Genomic DNA, 26,130 nt, shown 5'->3' on the forward strand with positions numbered 1-26,130 from the left:
GAATTTGTATTGATACAGAGGAATGCTAGTAAAATAAGTAGAATAAATGAACAGTTGAATTCTAAGTTTATATTCCAGAACCTTTCTTATGAAACCTTTTGTGGTTAATTTCCTTCAGGTTTACTGGACCAGATGGGCCAAGTGGTTTTGGATTTGAGCTGACGTTTCGACTTAAGCGTGAAACTGGAGAATCTGCACCACCCACTTGGCCAGCAGAGTTAATGCAAGGCTTAGCCAGATATGTCTTCCAATCAGGTATAATTTAAATGTTTACTTTAAACTAGCGGTCGCCCCCCCCCCCAAATAATTAGCTCTGGTTCTAGCTCCTTTTTCATAGATATTTCATTAATTTGAATTTTGCGTAATTTGTCTGAAAGATGAAACTCATATTTTTTATTTTGATAAAACAAATTAGAGGCTATCATTGGCACTAGTAAGAAATCTGGAAACTGTTCATGATCTAGGAATAAGGATGTTGAATACTGGTTTCAGTTGAACAGTGGTACCCAGATTATTATTATTAATGTTGTTGTTGTTGTTCTTGTTCTTGTTTTTATTATTATTGAGTTTTGTAGTAGTTTTGTAGCTGCTTGTTTTTCAACTCAGTCTCTGCTGTCTATTTTTTGTTTACAAATTGGTTTTCTCTGATTTGATAGTTTGAGATTCCTATATTACCAACTTCAATCCCAACAGCCAATAAATAAATCAGTTCCCACCCTTTTTCTTAATTATTGGTTAGAAATTAGTTATTTTTCATCTGAAGACATCTTTCTTTTACTGAAGCCGCATTTGCTAATAAATCTCATTCGTTTTTATATTGCCTTTGCTTTATTCAGATAAATATTTTTATTTTGTATTTTTATTTTAAATTCCATTTTGGTATCTATTACTTTGTAGTCTCTATAGTCAGCTAATAGGCAATTCCTATCTTTTACTGAACTTTTTATGGCATTCACATAAAAAAACCCTGGATGTTTTGTACTATTTAAATTGGCTTTTGCTTCAAAAGCTTTATCTGTTTTTACATTGAATCTCAATGGCAGTAGCCTTCTGTGATTCAGTGCTCTCAAGCCTCAGCACCGTTTTCTTCCTGTGTACCAAGTAGATGTTGAGTAATATTTCATGAGATAATGATTGTTTTGACTTCTGAACAAGAAGTTCATGTTTCAAATTTTGAGTGAATTTTTAAATTTTGCATTCAAGTAAATTGTAATCTTGCTCATTTAAGTATTGGGGGTGCAGTTCTTTGGAAGCACATTCAAATTGCTTCAATTATTACTTGAATCTGTGGCATCTTTGTTGGAAGTAGACTTTCATACCAGAATATTTAAAATGCTATTGTAAAAAATATTGTATAGTTGAATAATTGAATAACAAAAGTATTAGAAACAAAATAAAGCACCTCAGTTCTGCGAATGGGAAAAATGCCACGAAATGTCACGTGGCGGGAACATGACACGGCAAGTTTGACACCCATGTTCTAGAATGTCATATTTTTGGTTCTGTTGCTTCTGTTGCTTATTACATTTTCTCATATAATGCAGTAAAAGATAGGTAACATTCTAATATGTACCATATTTTTCGGAGTATAAGACGCACCAGAGTATAAGACACACACAGGTTTTGAAGAGGCAATTTTTTTAAAAAGTAGGTAGGTAGATAGAGGGATAGAGAGAGAGAGAAAGAGAGAGAAATACAGTAGGTAGGTAGGGAGAGAGAGATAGTAGTTAGGTAGGTAGGTAGGTAGATAAAGGGATAGAGAGAGAGAAAAAAGAGAGAGAAAGAGAGAGAAATACAGTAGGTGGGTAGGGAGGGAGTGTGTAGATAGGTAGGTAGATAGGTAGAGGGATAGAGAGAGAGAAATAGCGAGAGATAGAGAAAAATACAGTAGATAGGGAGAGAGAGACAGTAGGTAGGTTGATAGGTAGATAAAGGGATAGAGAAAGAGAAAGAGAGAGAAATACAGTAGATAGGTAGGGAGAGAGAGAGTAGGTAGGTTGGTAGGTAGAGTGATAGAGAAAAATAGAGAGTAGATGGGGGGAGAGAGTAGGTAGGTAGGTATATAAGGAGAGAGAGAGAGAGAGAGAGAAATACAGTAGGTAGGGAGAGAGAGAGAGTGAGTAGTTAGGTAGGTAGGTACTCGGTAGGTAGGTAGATAAAGGGAGAGACAGAGAGAGAGAGAGAGATAAATACGGTAGGTAGGGGGAGAGAGAGAGTAGGTAGGTAGGTAGATGTTTCCAGGTGTATTTATCCATGTGCTGGAGAAGGAAATTGCTGACAACCTGTAGCACCTAAAACTCATCAATCACTCTAATTAAATAGCTTTCCGAAAGGGGGAAAAAAAGGTTTTGCACTCTGCAAACCTCCCCAAAACAGCCTGTTTTTTATGAAAATGGGCCCGTTTTTTTTCAAATAAAAGGCATGAATAGCCGGGGGGGGGCGGGCTTGCAGAGTGCTCCTGCAGGAGGGGGGGGGCAAAAAAAGAGCGCTGTTTTTTTTGTCAAAAAAATTCATGGATAGCCTTATGGAGGCTTATAGAGTGCTGCTGGGGACTGGAGGGGCAAAAAACAGCCCGTTGTTTGCTCATTTCTGCCCTCCCCAGCCCCCAGGAGCTCTCTAAAAGCCTCTGTAAGGGTATGCACGGCCATTTTAGTGAAGGGGCAGGGCTTCAGGAGGCAAAAAATGCTGCATTTGATGTATATGACGCACCCAGATTTTCAACCTCTTAGAGGAAAAAAGGTGTGTCTTATACTCTGAAAAATACGGTAAGTGGTTTTGTAAGCTTTTATTGGAAGTCATAAGGACTTTAAACTTCCAAAATAAAAGCTTATGTCACCACAGAATATTGTGACTAATTCAGAATCCAGTTTTTCAGTCTGCAGAGTATTTCTGGCACCACTATAATTATATTACACCTCACCTCAGCTATGATGTGCAAATCCAGTGACAGCTAAGAATCAAGTTGTGCTCTAAGATTACAACCTTCACCGGCTTCATCAAACCCAGGCTTCCTTTCTAATTTTAATTGTCACTATAATTCCAGTTTTATTTTTGCAACAGCTCCTCCCTATTGTCTGATTTTAATTTTTCCCTCATCTATCAGTTTCCAATATTTTAACAAGCTGGGATCTACAATTCTTGGTTCTATTCTGGCTTTAAAATTTGCATATCAAATTTATTAATAATAAATATTTATAAAGACTAATTGTGGGTTTTTTGTATCAGTGATGCTTATTGAATTTCAATAAACCTCAGTTTATTTACATATCTCAGAAATTAAAAATGCTGGTGGTCCAAATCAAGGTGTTAATAAATGCGTAATTGTTATGTGGGTGGCAACAGAAAAATCATATGTACCTTTTATGAAAATAATATTTACCTTTTACCTTTTAACAGAGCTAACAATAAAGATTTTTAGTTTTTTTCCACTAATTGATTTAAAGTAAAAATCATAGCATTCATCCATATGTTTCATATAAGAAGTTGTAATTTTTAAAATTGTTGTTATCTATTTCTTCTTAATTGCTTTCCATTCGTTTAGAATTTTGATACAATTTTGGTTGAATGATAATATTGGAAGATGATACAATTCCACTGAAAATTAAAGGAATTAGTCATTAGTTCAGTGATAAAAATGTCTGTTTAGTGTTTTTTCACAAAAGCTTCAAATTGCATAGCAATAATTTCTCTTGATAATGATTTGATCCAAGTATTGTGGGAAAAACAAGTCTTGCATGTTATTATCTGATAGCAAGGTCCACTTTTTTAAGCTTTGCTATCAGGGTGGATATCAAAATTAGCCTTTTTGCTAGTGATTTAAATCGTCTCCTCCTCTAACCTGTTGTTGACTCACCAACAGTCCTATTCACTTTAATGGGACGGCTGGTGATGTGACAATGACACAACAAAGTTAGGGATATGGCGGGCAGCAGGTGAGTGGATGCTCACTAACAGGCTCTCCTCTGATGGATCTGAAATGACAGGTGCTCTTTAAATGAAAGGACTCGTTCTTGCTGGTAGTTAGAATCTTTAATATTATTATTTGCAAATAAAATGAATGTTTCCTATTTAGCTTGCAGAGAGCTTGGATTCTTTGAATGTGTTTACCAAAAATGTGAATATTGCAGATGTTATGTAGTCTCATGCTACATAACTAAGCTCCATTTCATGCTGAATAAACTAAATTATGAATGTATCTTAAATAGAAAGCTGTATTTAGATAGATTTTAAAAATAAAAAAAATCTGATTTAAATTTTAAAAACCAATTTAAAAATTTAAACATCTGATTTTTTAAAAAAAGAAAATTAAATCATCGATCTTTATCCACCCTGTTTGAATTTGGATTTGCTCACTTTGAGGCTTTTAAATTGAATCCATATAATTTTTCATATAGTTGGTTTCTGTAGTTTAATTGAGCAGTCAGTATGAATGTTAAATCTGTAGAAGAAAGACATTTCTTAAATAGTCTTCATCCAAACAGACACAAATAGCTGGACTTCCAGCAAAGATATTGTATTAGCATTTGAAAACCAGTTGAAAATGGTTGGGATTTCCTGAAAGAAAAAATCTAACCAGTAAAATACAGAATCAAGAGAATATTGTGACAAAAACACAATCCTTGGGAATGAGTTGCTTTGTAATTCCTTTCATTATGGAGAATAGTGACTGAGGTTTACATAATTAAAGCATTTAGTTAATTGGAGCCTTGGGTAGTGTTGTATGACTTGGAAGACATTGAAATTTGGAATCCTAAGGACTCTTAAGATGATTTTGAATATTGTTGAGCAGCTGTATGTCCCTTTTCTTTATAGGCCTTTACATGTTTTTGAAATCTGAAGGTTTCAATTGATTTTCCATACATTCTGTTGAAATGTGAAATATTTCTTGCTTGGGTTACACCTAATCCTTTGGCCAAATTGCTGTAGCTTCACGGTGGTCAAAAAACCAGGTTTCCCTCGAAGGCTGTGATGGTTTCCAATGAAAATATATATTTTTTCCTGATCTCCCAGCAAGATATTTCTAAAGTGGATTTGGAGACTAAAAGTTATCCTTCTTCCAGCCACCAGAGCCTAGCTCTAATAAATGCCCTAACCCTGATCAGTAGAATTTTGTTTTCCTGTAGTCATGGGATTAATGCAGTGTTTCTCAACCTTGGCGACTTGAAGTCCTGTGGACTTCAAGCTGTGCTGGCTGGGGGATTCTGGGAGTTGAAGTCCACAGGACTTCAAGTCGCCAAGGTTGAGAAACACTGCATTAATGGGACATGTTTCATCTAAGCAAGATTTTCCATGATCAGATTCTCTATAGATCTAAAGAGTCCCTTTGGATTAATTAGGATAATAGTGGGAAGTTGTTGGAAATGTGTATGGTTTTAAAACTTCTTTGCGTCCATTTTTTTGTGCAAACAGATAAAACAACACAAAATAATGGCATATCAAAATCTGAGCTTTTGATAACACCAATTAAGACAGCCCTGTAAGCTAGCAGCCAATTATGAATGATTATAATGCATAGATTTTAACTTAATGGGATATGTTAAGCATTTTTATTCTGATTAGTTTGTAGAAAAAAAATAAAGTAGAAGTAAATTTTTGACAAAATATTTGGGTCCCTATATTGGGGGGGGGGTTGCCAGGGTCTAAACAATTTATCAAGGTCTTGTGTACGTATTTATTTATTTATATACTTGTTTACTTACTTCCTGACTTTATTATATTTATAAATAACTCAAATAACATACCTAATACTTCTACCTTCTCCTATTTTTACACAACAACCCTGTGAGGTGAGTTGGTTTGACAGAGCATGACTGGCCCAAGGTCACCCACGGCTAAGGCAGAGTTTGAACTCCTGGTGTCCCGATTTCTAGCCTGGTGCCTTGCTGTTTTTTCTTATAACTTTGTAATCCACGTTGATTCTTTTTAATGAAAAGTTGCAAAATAAAAATAAAATTTTCGTTACATTTACTGGAACTTAGGGTTCCTGGCATGGGTTGGGAGGGCCAGCATTTTATGTAGAAAACTTTGTGGAATCCAATCCAGAGCAGAATGATCAGAGACAAACTATTCTTCTGGGCCAGCTTGCTAAGTAGAATGAATTTTAAAGAGAAAAGTCACTTCATAAAAGACTTGTTAAAAAAAATCAAGTGGTAACTTTTTTTTGCCTTCTAATCAGGGGTGCCCAGATGGATGTGTCAAACCATCAAGATGGCAATCACAGTAAATGTGAATGAAACCTCACATGTTTATATGTACAGGTAGTCCTCGGCTTAATAACAGTTCATTTAGGGACCGTTCAAAGTTACAATGGCAGTGAAAAAAAGTGACTTATGGCTGGTTTTCACACTTACAGCCATTGCAGCATCCACGTGTGGTCACATGATCAAAATTCAGATGCTTGGCAACTGGTTCATATTTATGACGGTTGCAATTCCCTGCAGTCATGGGATCCCCTTTTGCAACCTCCTGATGAGCAAAATCAATGTGCAAGGCAGATTCACTTAACAACCCTGTTATTAATTTAACAACTGTAGTGATTCATTTCACAATTGTGACAAGAAAGAGCATAACATGGGATTAAACTCACTTAGCAAATGTTTCATTTAGCAACACAAATTTTGGGCTCAGTTGTGGTCGTAAGTCGAGGACTACATGTAGATGTAATCCATTTCACTTTTTAAAAAAATTGTCTTCATTGTTATACCTAAGAACAATAGAAAATAAATGGGTAATGTTTCATTGTGATGCTTGGTTTGGCCATTTATTGATTACTCCAGGTTTTTATGAAGTTTGCCTTCATTTTCCTCAACAGAAAATACATTCTGTAGTGGTGACCATGTATCATGGCATAGTCCATTGGACAACAGTGAGTCTAGAATCCAACATATGCTCCTGACTGAAGATCCACAAATGCAGCCGGTTCAGACACCATTTGGAATTGTAACATTTCTCCAGGTATGTGTTCTCTAGCAGCCAGGTATCCTTATAATTGTCTATAAGAAATAATGTTTTATTTTTCCAGATAAACAATTATAGAACAGAATAGAATAGAATTCTTTATTGGCCAAGTGTGATTGGACAGACAAGGAATTTGTCTTTGGTGCATATGCTCTCAGTGTACATAAAAAGACAAGATACATTCCTGATTTATCCGTCATTTCATATTTTTAGATATTAAAAAGACATTATATACCATTTCCCATTAAAAACCATGTAAGTAATTTTGGTCAAGGCTAAAATACAAATACTTCCCATGATAATTGTGATAGTCTTTCAGTCACTTTAGTTCATTTTCATCAGACTTCAATTCATTTCTTTTGTACATCTAATATACAGGTAGTTCTTACAACCACAATTGGGCCTGGAATCTTGCTTGTTGAGCAAAGCAGTTGTTAAGGGAGATGCCATGTGACCACTTTGCTCAACAACTGCAACCCCCAGCTCTCCCATTGTGTTTATTAAGCAGATCACCAGGGAACCCCAGATATAGTAGGCAGGGAGACGACCCAGGCCTCTCACCACACCTGGGAATCCCAGGCCTTCTCCCCATCCCATCAGGGAAAATGATCATGGAAACACTGGATTTCCGTTGGCATCCTGGAGAGATGGACCTCAACTGATGAAAATGCTAGCAGATGCCAGCATTTTGAGTCTTCCAGGGGTGGGGAGAATGTTTCTCTTTCCCTCCCCACTGGAGCCCCTCTGAACTTTCCGAGGGGAGGGAAAGCCTCAAAACACTAATGTTTCACTAACATTTTCCCTTCCTCTCCAGAGCCATCCCTGAGCCATCTGTTAGGGTGGGGGAGGCTAGTGAACACCAGTGGTTCTGAAAGGCTACAGTTGATCTTAGCCAAAAGGCATTCATTAGAGTGTTGCCTAGATTTTAGGTCCCTTCTTCCAGTGTACACGACTCCCCCTCCCTTTTCTCTTTTGTTTAAATTTGTGCTGCATCATGTTAGTTTTTCCAATATATTTTCTTGTTAAGTATAAAAAGATCTTGCCATTATTTTATTTTATTGTTCTAGATTGTTGGAGTATGCACAGAAGAGCTTCATGCAGCACAGCAGTGGAACGGGCAGGGTATATTAGAATTGCTTCGGACTGTTCCTGTGTAAGTAGAGCATTTCCACCTGATTTGGAAGTCATCTTAGCAATTAGAAGATGATGTCTGATTAAGACTCACCTGTTCCGATTAGCAGGCCTGGCATAATTACAACTGTCCCTCCTGGCAAATGTATTAACTGGTTATTTTAGGGGTATTGTTTTTAACTTATTGTGTGTGTTTTAGGGGTTCAAAATCCTATATTTATATATATTGCTTTGTACAGTTCTTTTAATTCCATTTTTAACCTCCTCCATTCCAACTGTACATATTCAATTTTTATTGTATTTTGATATATTTTGCATGGACTGTACACCGCCCCGAGTCCCTTTTTGGGAGAGGGGGCGGTCTAGAAGCATGAATAATAAATAAATAAATAAAATAAAGATAAATTCAGCCACTTCCAAATGCCACACTTGAAATAATCTTTTAGATATAATCTGTCTAGAGCCGAGGGAGTTCACTGTTCCTCAGATACCCGGGTGTGAGTCACTAGGTGTGAAATGGGGCCCAGGGAGGCAGTGGGGTCTGCTGATTGTATACTTGGCTCCTCGCTATACGTCAGCAGCCCTGCCCGAGCTCTTCAAGCTGATCTCGGAGACGGCGGTGGAGATCCCCAAACTTTTGGTTATGGGGGATTTCAACCTGCCGTCGACGGGAGCAGCATCCGAGGTGGCTCGGGAGTTCATGGCTTCCATGACAGCCATGGGCCTGACCCAACTAATTCAGGGCCCCACACACGAAGGTGGCCACACACTGGACCTTGTTTTCGTATCTGAGCAGTGGACGAGTGATCTGGGAATAGGGGATTTAGATATTATTCCCCTGTCATGGTCAGATCACTCATGTCTCCGGCTAGACTTCCCTGGCGCTACCCCCCACCGCGAGGAGGTGGAGCCAGTTGGTCCAAGCTGGTACCGCCCCAAGCACCTGATGGAACCGGATAGGTTCCAGACGGAGCTTGGGCCACTACCTGTAGCCCTGACCCGCGCTCGGTCGGAGGACCTAGTGGCCGCCTGGAATAGGGCGACGGCTGGGGCCTTGGACCGGGTTGCGCCTTTGCGACCTCTCCTACGGCAGCGACCCACCCGGGCTCCTTGGTATACCGAGGAGTTGAGGGTGATGAAGCGCCATAGGAGACGTCTAGAGAGCAGGTGGAGGTCCTCATGCTCCGAGTCTGACCGAGCACAGGTAAGAGCCTATTTACGGACCTACCTTGTGGCATTGAGAGCGGCCAAACGTAGACATTGTGCCGCTCTCATTGCGTCTGCGGATAACCGCCCTGCCGCCCTGTTTAGGGTGACCCGCTCCCTCTTGTCGCAAGAGACGCGGGGGGCACCCTTACAGGGAAGAGCAGAGGAGTTTGGGGAATATCTGCAGAACAAAGTCGCTCAGATCTGAAGCGGATGGGCCCCCTCCAGTGGACTGGACGGGCCGTCAACAGCGAGTCTTGTGAGACCACTCTGGGAGGAGTTTGACTCTGTTGCCCCCGAGGACTTAGACAGGTTGCGTGGACGGCTGCGACCCACCACATGTTCAATGGACCCGTGTCCCTCCTGGCTGGTACTGGCAGCCTGGGAGGTGACATGAGGCTGGCTTCTGGGCCTGGTGAACGCCTCATTGGGTGAGGGATCCTTACCAACTGCCTTGAAAGAGGCGGTGGTGAGGCCCTTACTCAAGAGGCCTTCACTTGACCCAATGGAGCTAGCTAATTATCGTCCAGTCTCCAACCTTCCCTTCCTGGCGAAGGTTGTTGAGAATGTGGTGGTGCAGCAATTTCCACGTCACCTCGATGAATCCAACTATCTAGACCCACGCCAGTCCGGCTTCCGACCCGGGCACAGCACAGAGACAGCCTTGGTCGCGTTGGTTGATGATCTCTGGAGGGCCAGAGATAGAGGTTGTTCCTCTATCCTGGTCCTATTAGACCTCTCAACGGCTTTTGATACCATCGACCATGGTATCCTATTGCGCCGGCTGGAGGGGATGGGAGTCGGAGGCATCGTTTTGCGGTGGTTCGGCTCTTACCTCTCCGACTGGATGCAATATGTGTTGACGGGGGCAGAGATCAACCCTGAGGCCACTCTCTTGTGGGGTGCCGCAGGGGTCGGTCCTCTCGCCCCTTCTGTTCAACGCATATGTGAAGCCGCTGGGCGAGATCATCCGTGGTTTTGGGGTTGAGTACCACCTGTACGCTGATGATACTCAGCTGTACATCTCAACCCCAAACCACCCCAACGAGGCTGTCGAAGTGATGTCCCGGTGTTTGGAAGCCGTCGGGGTCTGGATGGGGGACAACAGACTCAAACTCAACCCCTCCAAGACCGAGTGGCTGTGGCTACCGGCACCTCGGTTCAGCCAGCTGACTCCATCGCTGGCCATAGGGGACGAGCAATTGCCCCCTGTGGAACGGGCGCGCAATTTGGGCGTCCTCCTAGATGCCCGGCTGTCAATGGATGACCATGTGGCAGCCGTGGCAAGGGGGGCGTTCCACCAGGTTCGCCTGGTGCGCCAATTGCGCCCCCTATTGGACCGGGATGCCCTACGCACAGTCACTCATGCGTTGGTGACGTCTCGCCTAGACTACTGTAATGCTCTCTACATGGGGTTTCCCTTGGGACGCGCCCGGAGACTGCAGCTAGTCCAGAACGCGGCCGCGCGGGTAGTCATGGGGAGTACCAGATACTCCCACGTAACACCACTCCTGCGCGAGCTGCACTGGCTGCCTGTGGTTTTTCGGGTGCGTTTCAAGGTTCTGATTACCATCTTTAAAGCGCTCCATGGCACAGGACCTAGTTACTTGCGGGATCGCATCCTCCCACATACATCCCTGCGGCCAATTCGCTCTCACAGGGAAGGCCTTCTCCAGGTGCCGTCCACTAGGCAATGCCAGCGGGCGACGCCAAGGAGCAGGGCGTTCTCTGTGATGGGCCCAACCCTCTGGAATGACCTCCCCCCCGATATCAGAACCACCACGGACCTCCGCTCCTTCCGACAAAAATTGAAGAGTCACCTGTTCCGATTAGCTGGCCTGGCATAACTATAATTGTTATAACTGTTACCTCCTGGAAATATACTTTAACTGGTTTTCTAAGGGTATTGTTTTAAATTTAATTGATTTTAGGGGTTTTAAAGTCATATTTATATTCTCGCTGTACAGTTCTTTTAATCCTTTTAACCTCCTCCATATTTATATTTATATTTATTCACTTATGTATTTGCTGTGTGGACTGTACACCGCCCCGAGTCCCTTTTGGGAGAGGGGGCGGTCTAGAAGTGTGAAGAAATAATAATAATAATAATAATAATAATAATAATAATAATAATAATAATAATAATAATAATAAAAAATCTTTTAAAAAACCTGTATACTTAAATAGAAGAGGGTATCCCCCCCTCTAATTTCACAGTACAACTTGAAATTGAAATTTGTTTGGTTAGTTATGGCATCACCATAGCACACAACCAATTAAAGCCCTCCAAAGCATCCTAAATAAACCAAAAGACCCAGCAGGCCCAGAAGTAAAAGGAGTCATTATAATACACAGTGTAAGGGCTATAACAGTCACTATGTAGGACAAACAGGCAGAAGACTAGCAGAACGCATCCATGAACACCAACTAGCAGTCAGAAGATAAGATGAAAACTCCTTTATTTCATAACACATGGACAGAGACTAAATCATAGTTGCAGCTGGAAAACAGACCATCCTAGACCAGCGATGGCGAACCTTTTTTGACTCGCATGCCATAAGTAGGGGGAGCGCAGGGGGGTCGTGTGGGGGCCTGCCGCACCCATAATGCAATGCACGACCCCCCAGTGCGCATGTGTGCACTACAGGCACTCCCCCCATGTTTACATGCTTTTTTCGCCCTCCCCAGGCTCCAGCGGCTTTATAGGAGCCTGGGTAGGACAAAATCAGCCTCCCACGGACCCCCTCCCACGGACAAACTTCCGGTTTGCTCGAAGGATCGTTTTGAGCGCTCCGAAGGCTTCAGGGACCGTCCGGAAGCTTCCCTGACGCCTTCGGAGCACTCAAAACGACCCTCCAAGCAAACCGGAAGTCACTTCCGGTTTGCTCGGACGGTCGTTTTAAGCGTTCCGAAGGCTTCAGGGACCGTCTGGAGGTTTCCCTGACGCCTTTGGAGCGCTCAAAACGACCCTTCGAGCAAACTGGAAGTCACTTCTGGTTTGCTCGGAGGATCATTTTGGGCTCTCTGAAGGCTTCAGGGACTGCCCGAAGGCTTCCCTGACGCCTCCAGAGGGGATGCTGTTTTCGCCTTTCCCCAGGCTCCTATAAAGCCTCTGGAGCATGAGGAGGGCGAAAAATGGCTTTAAAAAAGGGTGAACTCAGCTGCGTCGCGTGCTGTGACAAATGGCTCCGCGTGCCACCTGTGGCACGCGTGCCATAGGTTCGCCATCACTGTCCTAGACCAAGCCAAGTCCAAAAATGGTAGATAATTCCTGGAAGAATGGCACTCAAACAAATCAGCCATCAACCAGCACATAGAGAGAAATAACATCTATATACCATTCAAAAGAGAATCAAAAAGCCAAAAAGGGGGTCAAACCCCCCAAACACCTCCTCACTAGCAATCAACACCCAGATGAGTCAAGATCAACAGTAGACCAACAATCGAGAAATAAATACCCCAGTCAAGAAACTACCAGGTCAGACAAACAAGCTAACAGTAAACAGCAGCCTAATCAAGGAATCACCAAGACCTTCTCACCAACACCAGATCACAGAACAAGCCTCTTAATATATAAAATGAAATCAATCCACATTCCCTTCTTGCACTGATGAGCTTACCTAATTTGGTAATTAAATGTCTGCAAGAAAACAACCAAACTCAAAAGAGCAACAGAGACCCCAAACTTCAACCCTGAGCTATAAAAGACTGTCTTCTGTTGGTTAGTTTATGTAACATGGGGAAAATAAATATCTTCAGAGTGAAGATATTTTAGGTACCATATTCCCTTAGGATTGTGATACCTAAAAAATATGTACATTCATACGAATTTGATAGCCTGCAAAGAGAATCTGAGAAGGCATTTTGTGATCTGAGAAATAAAGATGCACAAGAAACCCTAAAATTCTGGGGATAGTTGCAGTGAACTATTGTTCTTTTTTTGTACATCTATAGAGCAGGAGGTCCATGGTTAATCACAGATATGCGACGTGGGGAAACAATATTCGAAATAGATCCACATCTGCAAGTATGCATTTTAATTATTTAGTGTATTGATATTTCATGACGAGTGGACACAATTGCATTTGTATAACCCAAAACAATTCTCTCCTTGTATTTGAATGTTCTCAGAAAAAAATAGTCACTTATTTTGTTACTTTGCTATCAGTTTTTGACTTGTGAGTCTTCATGTTCCCAATCCTTGAAATCATGGCCAATAATATGGCTCTGTTCAGATTAGTTTCACTGTTGCTACTGAACTGGGTCACAGATATCATTTCCTTCCTTCCTTCCTTCTTTCCTTCCCTCCCTCCTTCCTTCCTTCCTTCCTTCCTTCCTTCCTTCCTTCCTTCTTTCCTTCCTTCTTTCCTTCCCGGATGTTTGTAGAACTGCATAATTCCAAAATGACTGGATGGCATGCAGTAAAAATAATTAAAACAACCACAACCACAACAAAAACAACATTCATGTGCAGATTTCCTGACACCTTGTGTGCTTGGGGGAAGTTGATGGATTGAGATCTGAATGGAAAGGGATGTGTTCATTGCCTTGTTTTGTAGAAACCAATCTGATTTATAAGGATTTCAAAAGCTTCAAAAAACTATATGCAACCCTTCACTTCTGGGTTGGAAATAGACTAGCATGCTGAAACTGATCTTTGCAACCACTGACAGTATTGGAATATTAGATGTGCAACTGTCATCTCAGAGTGAAGTCTTCCTTCAGTATTACCAAACATCATAGTTGATGGATATGTAGTTTCTGACAGTTTCTTCAGTGATATTCTCAAGCAGACCAGGTTGTATGTGTGCTTGTTTCCATGTGAAAAGGAAAATTGAATCACTTTTTCCCCCTTCTGTTTTCATATCAAACTCCTGCAGTTTACTGCCTCTTATTTTAAAAAGCCAAGATTTAGTTTAACAGCATCATCTGGTGGTGAATGTTAGTACTGAAAACAAATTGTTTTCTTCAACTGTTGAACTGGTAGCTTCAATGGGATGCAGGAATATCTCTTTCTGCTATTGATTTTGGAAGTGAAGTATGCTGGGAGAATTAATGGTTGGAATTCATTAAATCTTATTTTTGATTCAATGCCACATTTTCGTGATAACTGGCAACTGAGACATTCTGCCATCTCTTGGTTATAAGAGCACAGACTTCTTCATGCACAGAAGTTCAGTGCCTCCAGATAGGGCTGGAAAAAAAGTCCCATGAAGCAGTGTGACATTACACTGGGCGGAGCAACAGTATGTTCTGAGTTTTAAGCCCATTGTATTCATTGACATTGATTTATGGCTGACTTTTGTTTCTTTAGAGCAATGAAAAATGAGTACTGCAGCTCTTAATTTCTCAGACACTGAGGATTAATAAAATATATGTAATAGATCCTGTAATGACAGAACTATGTTCTCAAATGTGTGCTTGTTTGGGATCCTTTTAAGCAGGACCGAGTTGATAAAGGGATTGAAACAGATGGCTCAAATCTAAGCGGTGTGAGTGCAAAATGTGCCTGGGATGACCTTAGCCGGCCACCAGAGGACGATGAAGACAGCAGAAGTATCTGCATTGGTACGCATCCTCGACGATTGTCTGGGAAAGGTAAGCTAAACTTTGATCCCACCAGCCTTAAGGTTTATTTGGTCTAAGAGTTAAGGCACCAGGCTAAAAAGCAAGGGTCTGTCAGTTCAAGACCCTCCTTGGCCATGAAAGCTAGCTGGGTGACTTTGGGTAGTCAGTGTCTCTTGGCCCAACCCATCTCACAGGATTGTGCAGATGTATGTATATATGTTGGTTCCTGGGCCTCTTACATAGTCATATGACTACTATACCAGTAAACCTAGCAAAGACTTGATGTCAATTTCTAAAAGTTAAAATATTTACTTCCCATTTAAGTGAAAATAGAAGGCAGGCACTTTCCAAATAGACCTTGTGCATAAGAGGATTTTAAAACATTATTTAAATAATCTGTGTTATATAGCTAGGCAACCATTTCCAACGCAAGAATACATTAAGTTCCAAGTTAGGTCTTTGCCAGTACTGTGAAAATGAGTCTTTTCCCAGATACAAGGTTGTGCAAATATGTTCACAGACAAGCCTCCACCCCCTACACCCAGACGCATATACAATCTCATGGAAATATGCATGATTCCACTTTTCACTGAGCATATACATCAGTTTCCATTCCCCATTTGAAACTCATTGTCTCCCAATTTACTCTGAAGAATATCTACAATGATCTCTTCCCCTGCCTCTTAATGAGTACTTATGAAGAGGTTCCCTATATACCCTTTCTTTAGCAGCCAAAATGGAGCTTTTTGCTGATAGGCAGTTGCTTCCCTCCAGACAAACTCTGTTTCCTGGCCAACTGCATTTTGAACCCTTTTGCTTAGAGGAGGGGCAAGCATCTGGTTGGAGGCATAGCAATCTATGAGGCAGGCCGGGGATCACAAAGCCATCTTGTCAACTCTGGGTTTTTCTATTGCCATGACTTCAGTGCGCCTACGCAGATAGAATGTCATAGAACTAAACATTAGGAAGCCTGTAAGTACTAGCTGGTAACAAGCGAAGTAAGATCATTTTCAGGATAGTGCACACTCTCAGTCAAAAAGTGAGGTAACTCTTGAAAACAACATGGCAGTTACTGATGCAGGACAAATTCACAGAGATTTTCTTCCCTTTCCTCATTGCAGCATCTCCTGAAAGGTCATTCTGTAATTGAAGAAGTCTTTTATTTGCAGAAAGACAATTCTGATTCTAAACTATTTAGAAACTAGTTAAAGGATGTTATATTTTACAAGCACAGCTTTTCGCACTGAAAAATTTGTGTACTAATACCTGCGACTTTGTGTTAACTTTATATAACATTTTCCCAATGACAGGAAAAGGGGTGAAGCCAGAGGATCAACATTGCTATTATATTCTATAATTCTTCATTCAGTGCATTGTGACTAATGTTTTCCAAAAATCAGAATGTGAAATATTACTCAACACATAAGTTTTTTGAGTGTTGTTTCTATTAAATGGAAACAAATCATAGCTGCCAGTTTGCTGCAAGAAACTATGGTTTTTGATATACAGATGGGGAAAAAAAGTATATGGTATTTGTTTTGGTATTGCAATCTACTGTTTGAAAGATCACCTCATCTACATTTAACTCTATTTTTAAATTTCTGAATTTTCAGACACAGAGCAAATTCGAGAAACTCTACGAAGGGGACTAGAGATTAACAGCAAGCCAATTTTGCCACCAATTACTACTCAGAGGCAGAATGGATTGAACAGTGACCGAGCTCCGTAAGTTTAGTCTTACAGATGAATCTTGAAGTGAGAAAGAATGAGTTGTTCTCATTTTTCTTGCAATAATAATGGGAGGAAAGGCTATTTTTGTATATAATATAATCTTTATAATATAATCTTTATAATATATTATTATTATATTATAAAATAATATGTTAATATAATGTTGGTATTATACTTCAAATATATTTTATTTAACTATGTATCATGTTTCCCCGAAAATAAGACTGGGTCTTATTTTCTTTTGCCCCATGAAATATGGCCTTGGACTTATTATAGGGAGAGAGCTTATTGTTTTGGGGTTGCCGGGCAGCTGCTCCCTTGCGAGCAGGCTCCCGAAGAGCCGGGCACAGCCTCAGGGGCGAAGCAGCCATGAGGTGACCACGCTCACGAGCAGCTGCCTGGCAAACCCCCTCTCCAGCCGGGCAGAGCGCCATTCACTGACTTAGGGGGTATCCCTAAGGTGCCAAGCCACATGGCGCTCTGCCCGCCCCCCAGCTCCTGCGGCTTGGCACATTAGGGATACCCCCTAGGTCAGTGCATGAAGCTCTGCCCAGCTGGAGAGGGAGGCTTGCGCAAGCGCCTGTTCTGCACCAGCAAGCATGGCTCCCAACCTCACCATGCCCTGCCCCAGCTCTCCCTGCAGGGTGCCGCCGCTGTGCTCCGAGCATAACTTCTTCTCCGGCTTCCAAACTCCAAAACTCGGCTGCTGAGTCTTCCAGCAGCGGCCACTCTAGGAGTGCGCTCTATGGTTGTGGGCTGGCTGCCGGACAGAGAGTCTTCCGGACAGAGAGTCTTCCAGCCGCCAGCCCACAACCATAGAGCGCACTCCAATGAACGTGAGCTCCTCCCCCCCCCCGGCTCCTGCGGCTTAGCACCTTCGGGATGCCTCTAGGTCAGTGAGCGGTGCTCTGCCTGGCTCCACGGGGAGGTGGTCCAAGGGGCTTATTTTCAGAGGTGAGCTTATATTTTTGCCCACGCAAAAAATGTGGCAAGGTGTTAGTTTCAGGACAGGTTGTATTTTTGGGGGGTGGGGAAACGGTATTTGCACAATTTTATACTGGTTTTAATTTAGAAACTTAAATTTAGAAACTACCAAAGTGATATATAGTATATAAAAATATGAAACAAAACAGTAAAAATGGTTTAAATAATCAAAGGAAAGCAAATGACAAGTCATTTATAATTAGGGCGATAGAAAATAGTCAGTGGAAAACCTGACTAAATAAAAAACATTTCGGTTTCTGCAAAAATACTTATGTTTGGGAATGGTAATCTCTGTTTTATATTTATTGCACTGGTAAACATCATTAAATTAAAGTAGTATAAAGCAGAAATGACATTAGAAGTCATTTAATCTCTGCTCAATGCAGAACCTTAGAATATGGTTTTAAACATTTGTATGTAGCTATATACATATAGACAGACAGACATTTTATGTGATACAATGGGCAGCCAATACATTTTATAAATAAACAAATCAAATATCTCTAACCAATGATCCAGCTTCTTTTTCAATTTCACCAATGAAAGGGAACTCCTCACTTGTAAATTGCTGCAACTTGTAAATATCAGGATGTACTTCCTTGCATCTACCCTGAACCTGCTTACTTATAGCTTTCAGTATACTGATCCTGATCCTGACCTGGGACAATAAGTCTACTATCTTTTCTGTATTATAATATTTCAGATATTTGAAGCATATCTTTATAAGAGAAAATGCTTGTTCTTTATACTACAGTTATGTGAATATTGGCAAGCTGCAGGACAGTTATTAGAACATCAAAATGAGAGTCAAACCTTGTCTAAAAGCTCAGAATCTAAAGGTCAGAAGTTAAGAAAGAGAAATTGAATGAAAGGCTAAGCCATCTCACATTCTAACATAAATATGTTGACCAAGTTACTGTATAGTGTGAATTTGAGAATGTTCATGTTATGAAACATCAGACTAGCAAAATAAAAAAAAGTTAAACTATGTACCAGTTGGAGCATATTTATTCATATCAATAGCTGAGGTAAGTCATATATGTAATTAATGTACACATTACTAGCAACATGTGATATGTAAGAAATAACTTTGATTTGGGTCATGTTACTTGGCCTTTTGTGTACATTGGGTATAAACGTTTCTGTATTTTTATGTGTGTGTGTAAAGCAAAAAAAAGTTTTATTTTTATTTCTCAGTTTCAAATGTTCCTTCGCCCTCTGTAGAATATGAATAATATAGCATATTATTGTTCATAAGTAAACAAAGGTTCTTGTTTTCTGAAATACGCACTGTTAACAAACAGAGTTTTTTTGTCTGTATCCTGGGTTGGCTGTTTGTCTTATTAGCATTACATTAGATTCTGCACATTACCTTTTATAATGCTGATTATTACTGTCCAAGGATTGCAGCCAAATCTTACAAAAAAAAGGGGGAAGCATTGGCACCTTTAGAAGAACTTCCAGGTTGCTAGAACTAGAAAATATCTAGACAATCTTTTCCCTCCTCTCCCCACTCCCTGCTATATTAGCTCTGTAGGAACTAAGGTATGTGCTCTCGGAGGTCACATAGAGTAAACCGGTGGTGTTTAGAATATGATGGCTGGGCTAATAGGCATAGATTGAGCTGGGTGGAACCTTATATAGTAAAAAGCTATTTTAAAATGGAGGGTATGCTGTGGTATAACGTTAGCATTTTATATCTCTTCTGTAACTTCATATCTCTAACTTTAGTTATTGGTTCTCTGTTACAAAAGTATAAAAATATCATAAATTTTTTTGTCCAAATTGCCTAGTTAAAGTGTATACAACAAAGGGAGTAAGGTAAAGGTAAAGGTTCCCCTTGCACATATGTGCTAGTCGTTTCTGACTCTATGGGGCAGTGCTCATCTCTGTTTCAAAGCTAAAAGCCAGCGCTGTCCGAAGATGTCTCCGTGGTCATGTGGCTGGCATGACTAAATGCCGAGGCACACGGAATGCTGTTACCTTCCCATCAAAGGTGGTCCCTATTTTTCTACTTGCATTTTTTACGTGTATTTGAACTGCTAGATTGGCAGAAGCTGGGACAAGTAACCCCGTTACACAGCGTTAGGGATTCGAACCACCAAACTGCCGACCTTTCTGATTGACAAGCTCAATGTCTTAGCCACTGAGCCCTTTACAAAGGAAGTAGTTAAATGCAAATGCAGCATTGCAAATATATCATTTTTTCGCATGAACTTTGGTATCAGAGTTTTCTTAAGAAAAAATATTAATTGTCTGTTAAAATATAGCACAGTAAGTCATACAGATGCTTGCATTAAGTAACTTTAGTTTATTTTTTAGAACTTTTAATTAAGTAATAGGTAGGCAGTGGAACATTGTATTTGTGCACAAGTCCACTTCTCTCTCGCTGAACCAAATACCCCAGACAATAGATCTTATAAAAATAGTCAGCATTTAAGGATAACTACTCTAGTTTGCTATTTTATTAGCAAGCATTAATCTGTTAATCAGTGCCTATCATGGCAAATCTTAGTTTCTCCTTTACCTAGACTATAAGCAATTATTAAAACTTTAGTCTCTCAGATTCTTAGAATCTCAGAAAAAGTGTAGGATAGTTAAACTGTGTAGCAAGCAATTGTTTTTTTTCCCCCTGGAGAATTTATATTGACTGATGACATGGTTTATATCATCTGTCTCTAATATTGCAGGAGATTCAAAGATGATTGCAAATTTGTTTATGTGACTATGACTTCTGTTGCTTTTTTAGCAACAGCAGATTATTAGCTTTGCTTCTGCTACCCAAATCCAGGTCTGAAGTTTAACACAGCGGCAGCTAACAGCAGTACGGCTAACAGTGTTGTTCATCTTAATTCACAAGATGTAGAAACCAATTCAGGCTCTTAGTAAGAACAGAAAATGAAGGAAGAAATAGTTGAAAGTCAGCAAAAGTCACCTTGGTAACTGCTGCATTACACTCATTTAAAATGAAGAGACTTCAAACATTGACTACAAAAGAATTTAATCATCTAAAGAATTAATCTGACAACTGCCCACACTTACACCTCCCACAATCCTTCAATCACTCAGAATGAGCTTTAATCTCAGATTCTCTTCCAGTTCCACAAAATGTTAGATATGCAGTCTCATGCTGGGGCATTTCCGGCATATTGCTCTCATTTAAATGCACCCTCTCTTTCCTAATACAGAAGTCATGGCTCTTGTCAGGTTTTATTCACTTCTTTCTGGGTGTAAGCTGAGAATCCATGAATTATTTGTGTTGGTTGAGTAGAGAATTTTATGTGGCAGTTTTAAAATGTATTAGTTCATGACTACTTGAAAAGAAATTCTGTTAAATAGATCTAGTTAAGAGTACTTTATGTGTGTAAGAATAAATGAAGGTAAGAGATGATGACCATAAAAAGGAAAATAACACAAATAAATATAAATAAAACTGAAAACACCAGATTAAGCTCCTGCTTTCAAAGCTACATTTGCAGAGAAAAAAAAGCTGCAGTAATAATTTCTTTGGCTCCCCCTGATTTTCCTTAAAGTGTTAGAAATTCCATCACCCCCTCATCTAGGTTGTCTTCTTCCCCAGGACCATGCATGGTTTTCATTCAAGCTGAAAGAATGAATACTTGATTCTTTATTCAGCTTAGTGTAGGTTATTGAAAATCTTATATGTGGGTGGCCCTGCCAATACCCTTCATTCTTAAGAGCTGGCAAGGCAAAGAGAAGGCCTTCATTTCAGATACAAAGAAAAGGGAAAAACCCCTATAAACAGAAAACTCCCGATGTCAGCTGCTAGATCTAACAGGTTTTAATGAAAAATGGATTTTAGGGAAGCTTGTCCAAGGACCATTATCTGGTCAAGAGGTAAAATTCAATAGAATGTGGTCAAGTGAAGAAATTAGGCAGAATAACATTCAGAGTAAAGTGAAAGCAAAACACTGAATTGGAAACAAAGGTCTAATAATAGATTCATTTATTTTTAAAGCTAGAATTACTTTGTGTGCTGATAACAAACATCTCAACATAAGCCAATAGTTTGTTTGGCAGAAATTAAGAATATTGGGATATAAGTATAGCAATATATCTTGATGAAATATGTGACAAAACATAATGATTCAATACTGGCTCCTGAAATTACAAACTATGTTTTATACCGTACTTGGTGTACGTTCAGTGCTAAAGATATTCTGTAGATTCAGACATACCAAGCTTTTGTTCATAACCTTATTTCTAGGCAAGATTTGTTCTGAATGTGGAATTTGTTGGTCTGGCAGAGTCCAGTCCTGAGCAAGATAATTTACCATGATCAAAAAACCATAACCACTTAACCATATTTAGATGATTAGGGGACTGGAGGCTAAAACACATAGTATAAAGATGGGTGGCTGGAATTGGGTATTTTTCCAGGGCGCTGCTCTGGAGAGTCCAAAGAAGGGTTAAACACAGCCAATCTGCCCAGAACTGAATTGAAACTTTAAGCCACGCCTCTGGTGCCGACTCTCCCCAGATTTTTTCAATTCAGCTAGCCCAGTAGACGCTTTAAGATTTTCTCCAGTTCTAAGATTGATTCCTTGGACTCTCCAGAGGAAGAATAATTTTTTAAAACAGCATATTTAAGGATTTTTAGAGCAGGCTGGTGAGTTTAAATTTAAGGTTTTTTTCCCCCTTTTTAATTGGGTTTTTCTCACCCTTTCGGCTCTCCTGGAGTCCGGGGCTTTGCTCTGGCTCCTAGAAGCCACAGGCAGCTGTTGGGGGAAGCGTGTGGGTCGGAGTGCCGACGCCAGCGCTGTTGGGGCACCCCTACTGGGGGCCAATTCCCACTGGAAGCCCTCCGTTGCAATTTGTGCTTCTAGCAAGTCAAATTGCTGCGTGGGCTTCCAGGGCAGCCATTTTGGCTTCTTCCCTCTTTAAATTTGGCGCGCAGAGCTCCGGTGAGTTCCGGCCGCCATTTTGGATTGCGCAATCTTCCGGCTTTACTTTTAAAAGTTTTTTGCCGCAGCTGCCTGGTGCCTGGCTCTTTGCAGGAGCCGCGTGGAGTCAGACTTGGCCGGTGTGACCGGCGACCTGGGCCCCAATCCAAGCAAGTGATAGCGGCGTGGGATCGTGGCCTGCTGGGTCGCCTCCCTTACTCTCCTGCAGGCGCTGGGAGCGAATTCTGCTCGCGCCTAAAAGATTCCAAGCTACTTCAGGCCTTGCAGTTTCTCTGTCTCCTCAGGAGCATCGTGCTGCGGTGGGCTTTCTGGAGGTGGTGAGTGGTGGTTTTCCCATCCCCCTACTGCCCCAACCAGTGATTGTTAGCATGGCAGATCAGGCCCCTGAGACTTCTGAGGGTGTCTCTTCCAGAGCCCCTGTAAGACAGGCCGGGAAAGCAGCCAGGGAGGCCATTAGAGGGAGTAAGCCTTACTCCAGGCATGGCCCCAAGCAGGGCTCAGGCCTAGACAAAGATGCATTAAGGCGACAGAAGGCCTTAGAAAAACAGGTTTCCAAAGCCCAACAGCAGGCCCAATCTTCCCTTTCGGTGTCTCCTGGGGAGCCCTCCAGGGAAATTCCTCCAGCCCAGGGTGGCCCCATTTCTGATAGTGAAGAGGAAGGGGATTCCTTGGCCATGGCAACTTCTCCAGGCCATTCCATGGCTGATCAGACTGATCTCTTTGCCTGTCCCTCTGATATGGAGGAGGGACCAGCTCCAATGGGGCCCTTAGCCCCTCAACAGCCGATCCCCGGGCCCACTCAAGGGGTTCGCCCCATTGAGGACCAAGGGCCTAACCTATCCACTGAAATGCAGGAAATAATTAACAGGGCCATTTCCCAGGGCATTGAGGCAGGCATGCGAAAAGGTGGCAAGCGCACTCGCAAGATCCACCATTTGCAACCCCAGGAGGATTCCAGAGAGATGGCTCCTAGCCTTCCACCTCCGTCCCTGCATTCTTCAGTGGCCTCCAATGAGTCAGACTGGGAGGAAGAAGAGGAATTTCTTCCTAGGCAGGAAGCTGAATTCTCTGGGGATGAGGCAAGCCCCACCAAAAAGCCGGCCTTTTCAGGCTTATTTAATTTGGATAATTTCAAAACCATTTTAGATAAGGCTAAGATCTCAACTCACATGGGGTCCACCCCCCCAGCTCAGGTGGTTGTAGACCCTGATGATCTATCTGGGGATCTCTTTGAGGAACCCATTTCGGTCCAGGAAATAGTTCCTGTACCCAAGATGTTCCTCAATTTAGTTCAAAGACAGTGGGCGCAGCCAGCTACCATGGCTACCCCCAGCAGCCATGACAAGAAGCTATATACGGTGGATGCCAGCCTGGAGGAGCTGCTCAAGCTCCCTCCTATCGATCCCCCTGTAGCGGCTCTTACCTCCTCTTCTGTGCTCCCTCCTGACCTGTTGGAGGGGCTCAAGGCTGAGGACAAGAGAACCGAAACTGCTTGTCACAAGACCCATCAGGCAGCTGCATGGGCCATTAAGTCCTCCGCTTCAGCCTCCTTTTTCTCCAGGGCGGCTCTCCTGTGGCTGAGGCAGTTGTTGAGGAAGATACCTGCCAAGGACGTTAAAGTCAGGCAGGATATCAATAAAATCATGGCAGCCACAGAGTACACTGCTGATGCCACTCTGAATGCTGCTAAGTTTGCCTCGCGTGCCCTAGCGTCTAATGTTACTTCCAGACGCCTCCTGTGGCTTAGGCACTGGAATGTGGATATGCGCTCCAAATGGAAGCTTGTTACTGCCCCCTTTAAAGGGGACAAGCTGTTTGGTGAGGTCCTTGATCCAGTCCTTGTGGAAAACAAGGACAAAAAGAAAGTGATGCCATCAGTCACCAAAAAGCCTGATCGTAAAGGTCCTGGCTCTTACAGGAGGCAGGCCTTTCGGAACAATGAGCCCTCCACCAGCTCCGCCCCCTATCATCGGGCGTATCCCCAGCAGGGTGAGCGGTCTCAGGACCGTCAGTCCTTTCGAGACAGAGGTCGCCAGCAGCCCTTCTCCAAGCGGCCATTTCGGGGGGGCTCCGGCTCCCGACCCTTTAGGAGGTATAAATGACCATCACAGGTCAGCTCCCATAGGAGGGCGGTTGCAGTTGTTCCACGCCAAATGGGAGCAGACCACGTCGGACCAGTGGGTTCTTCAAACGGTCCGCATGGGTCTCACTTTAGAATTCTGGTCCCCCCCTCCCCGCCACTTCATCCGGTGTCCAGTTCCCTCAGGGTTAGTCAAAAGATCCCTCATGGAACAGGAGATAAGGCACCTCAAGGAGATCAGGGCCATAGAACCTGTCCCAGCAGGCCAGGAAGGAAGAGGGTTTTACTCCATCCTGTTTCTGGTCCCCAAAAACTCAGGAGGGTGGAGGGGGATATTAGATCTAAAGAGGTTCAATCACCACGTGACATATCGCAGGTTCAAGATGCAGTCCCTCCAGTCCATCTTGGGGGCATCAGGCCAGGCGATATACTAACGTCCATAGACCTCAAAGAGGCCTACCTCCACATCCCTATCCGCAAAGCCCACCACAAGTTCCTGAGGTTCTCTTACGCGGGCCTCCATTACCTCCGGGACCACGGGTTCACCATCAACCTGGAAAAAAGTCATCTCGTTCCCACGACCAGACTGAAGCATCTAGGGGCCGTCATCGACACCACCTCGGGCACGGTATCCCTGTCCCCGGAAAGGGTGGCCAGCCTTCGGGAGATGGTCGTTCAGGTGCAGCAGTCACGTCTAGTCAAGGTGGTTCAGCTCTCACAGCTCCTCGGTAAGATGATCTCGTGCCTGTCAATCGTGCCTTGGGCGAGACTTCACTCCCGTCCCCTTCAGTGGCTCCTGCTCCCATATCAAAGAACAAACGAAAGCAGCTCAACAAGACTGATTCCAGTTCCAGCAGAGGTACGTCGCTCTCTAAAGTGGTGGTTGTCTCCGGCCCTGTTAAAGGGGTCGCCATTCAAGGAGCCAGTCAGGCTCACCATCACAACGGATGCCAGCCTGTTCGGTTGGGGGGCCCACTGCCACAACCAGCTAGCACAGGGCAGGTGGTCCCCTTCCGAAGCCGCTCACAGCATCAACTGGCTGGAGCTGAGGGCAGTCAGGCTTGCGCTGAAGCGCTTCCAGAGCACCGTTCAGGGCCACCACGTGCGCATCATGACAGACAATGTCGCCACCAAGGCGCACATCAATCGACAGGGGGGAACGCGCTCCAGATCCCTGATGAAGGAGGCGGAGCTCTTGGGTCGATGGGCGGAGAGGTATCTCCTTTCTCTTCAGGCGGAGCACATCTCGGGCACGAGCAACACCCAGGCGGACTGGCTGAGCAGATCCACAGTCGACCACTCGGAGTGGCGTCTACATCCGCTGCTGTTCCAGCAACTGTCCCAGAGGTTCGGCCTCCCGCTGGTGGACCTGTTCGCCACCGCGGCCAACGCGCATCTTCCGCGGTTCTTCACAAGGTTCCACGACCCGAGGGCGGAAGGAGTCAACGCGCTGCACGGCCCGTGGCCGAAAGGTCTGCTTTACGCTTTTCCCCCGCTACCTCTTCTTCCCAGAGTCATCAGGAAGATCCTAGCAGAGGAGGCGGAGGT

General features: G+C 42.7%; 1 protein-coding gene across 5 annotated transcripts in view; it reads left to right on the forward strand.

Moving 5' to 3' along the window:
- SUFU (SUFU negative regulator of hedgehog signaling) overlaps positions 1–26,130 on the forward strand; it is an 86,779-nt gene that overhangs the window by 15,391 nt on the left and 45,258 nt on the right. For 4 of the 5 annotated variants that reach the window (XM_081954791.1, XM_081954789.1, XM_081954792.1 and 1 more), the window contains exons 3-8: positions 119–255; positions 6,812–6,954; positions 8,025–8,110; positions 13,249–13,321; positions 14,736–14,892; positions 16,476–16,587. In XM_081954791.1, the coding sequence (XP_081810917.1) occupies positions 119–255; positions 6,812–6,954; positions 8,025–8,110; positions 13,249–13,321; positions 14,736–14,892; positions 16,476–16,587 (708 nt within the window). The remainder of the gene's footprint in view (positions 1–118; positions 256–6,811; positions 6,955–8,024; positions 8,111–13,248; positions 13,322–14,735; positions 14,893–16,475; positions 16,588–26,130) is intronic. The other variant, XM_081954790.1, reaches the window with a different exon arrangement.

This window comes from Natrix helvetica (assembly GCF_964273705.1).
Source record: "Natrix helvetica genome assembly, chromosome: 5".
Classification (NCBI taxonomy): Eukaryota; Metazoa; Chordata; class Lepidosauria; order Squamata; family Natricidae; genus Natrix; species Natrix helvetica.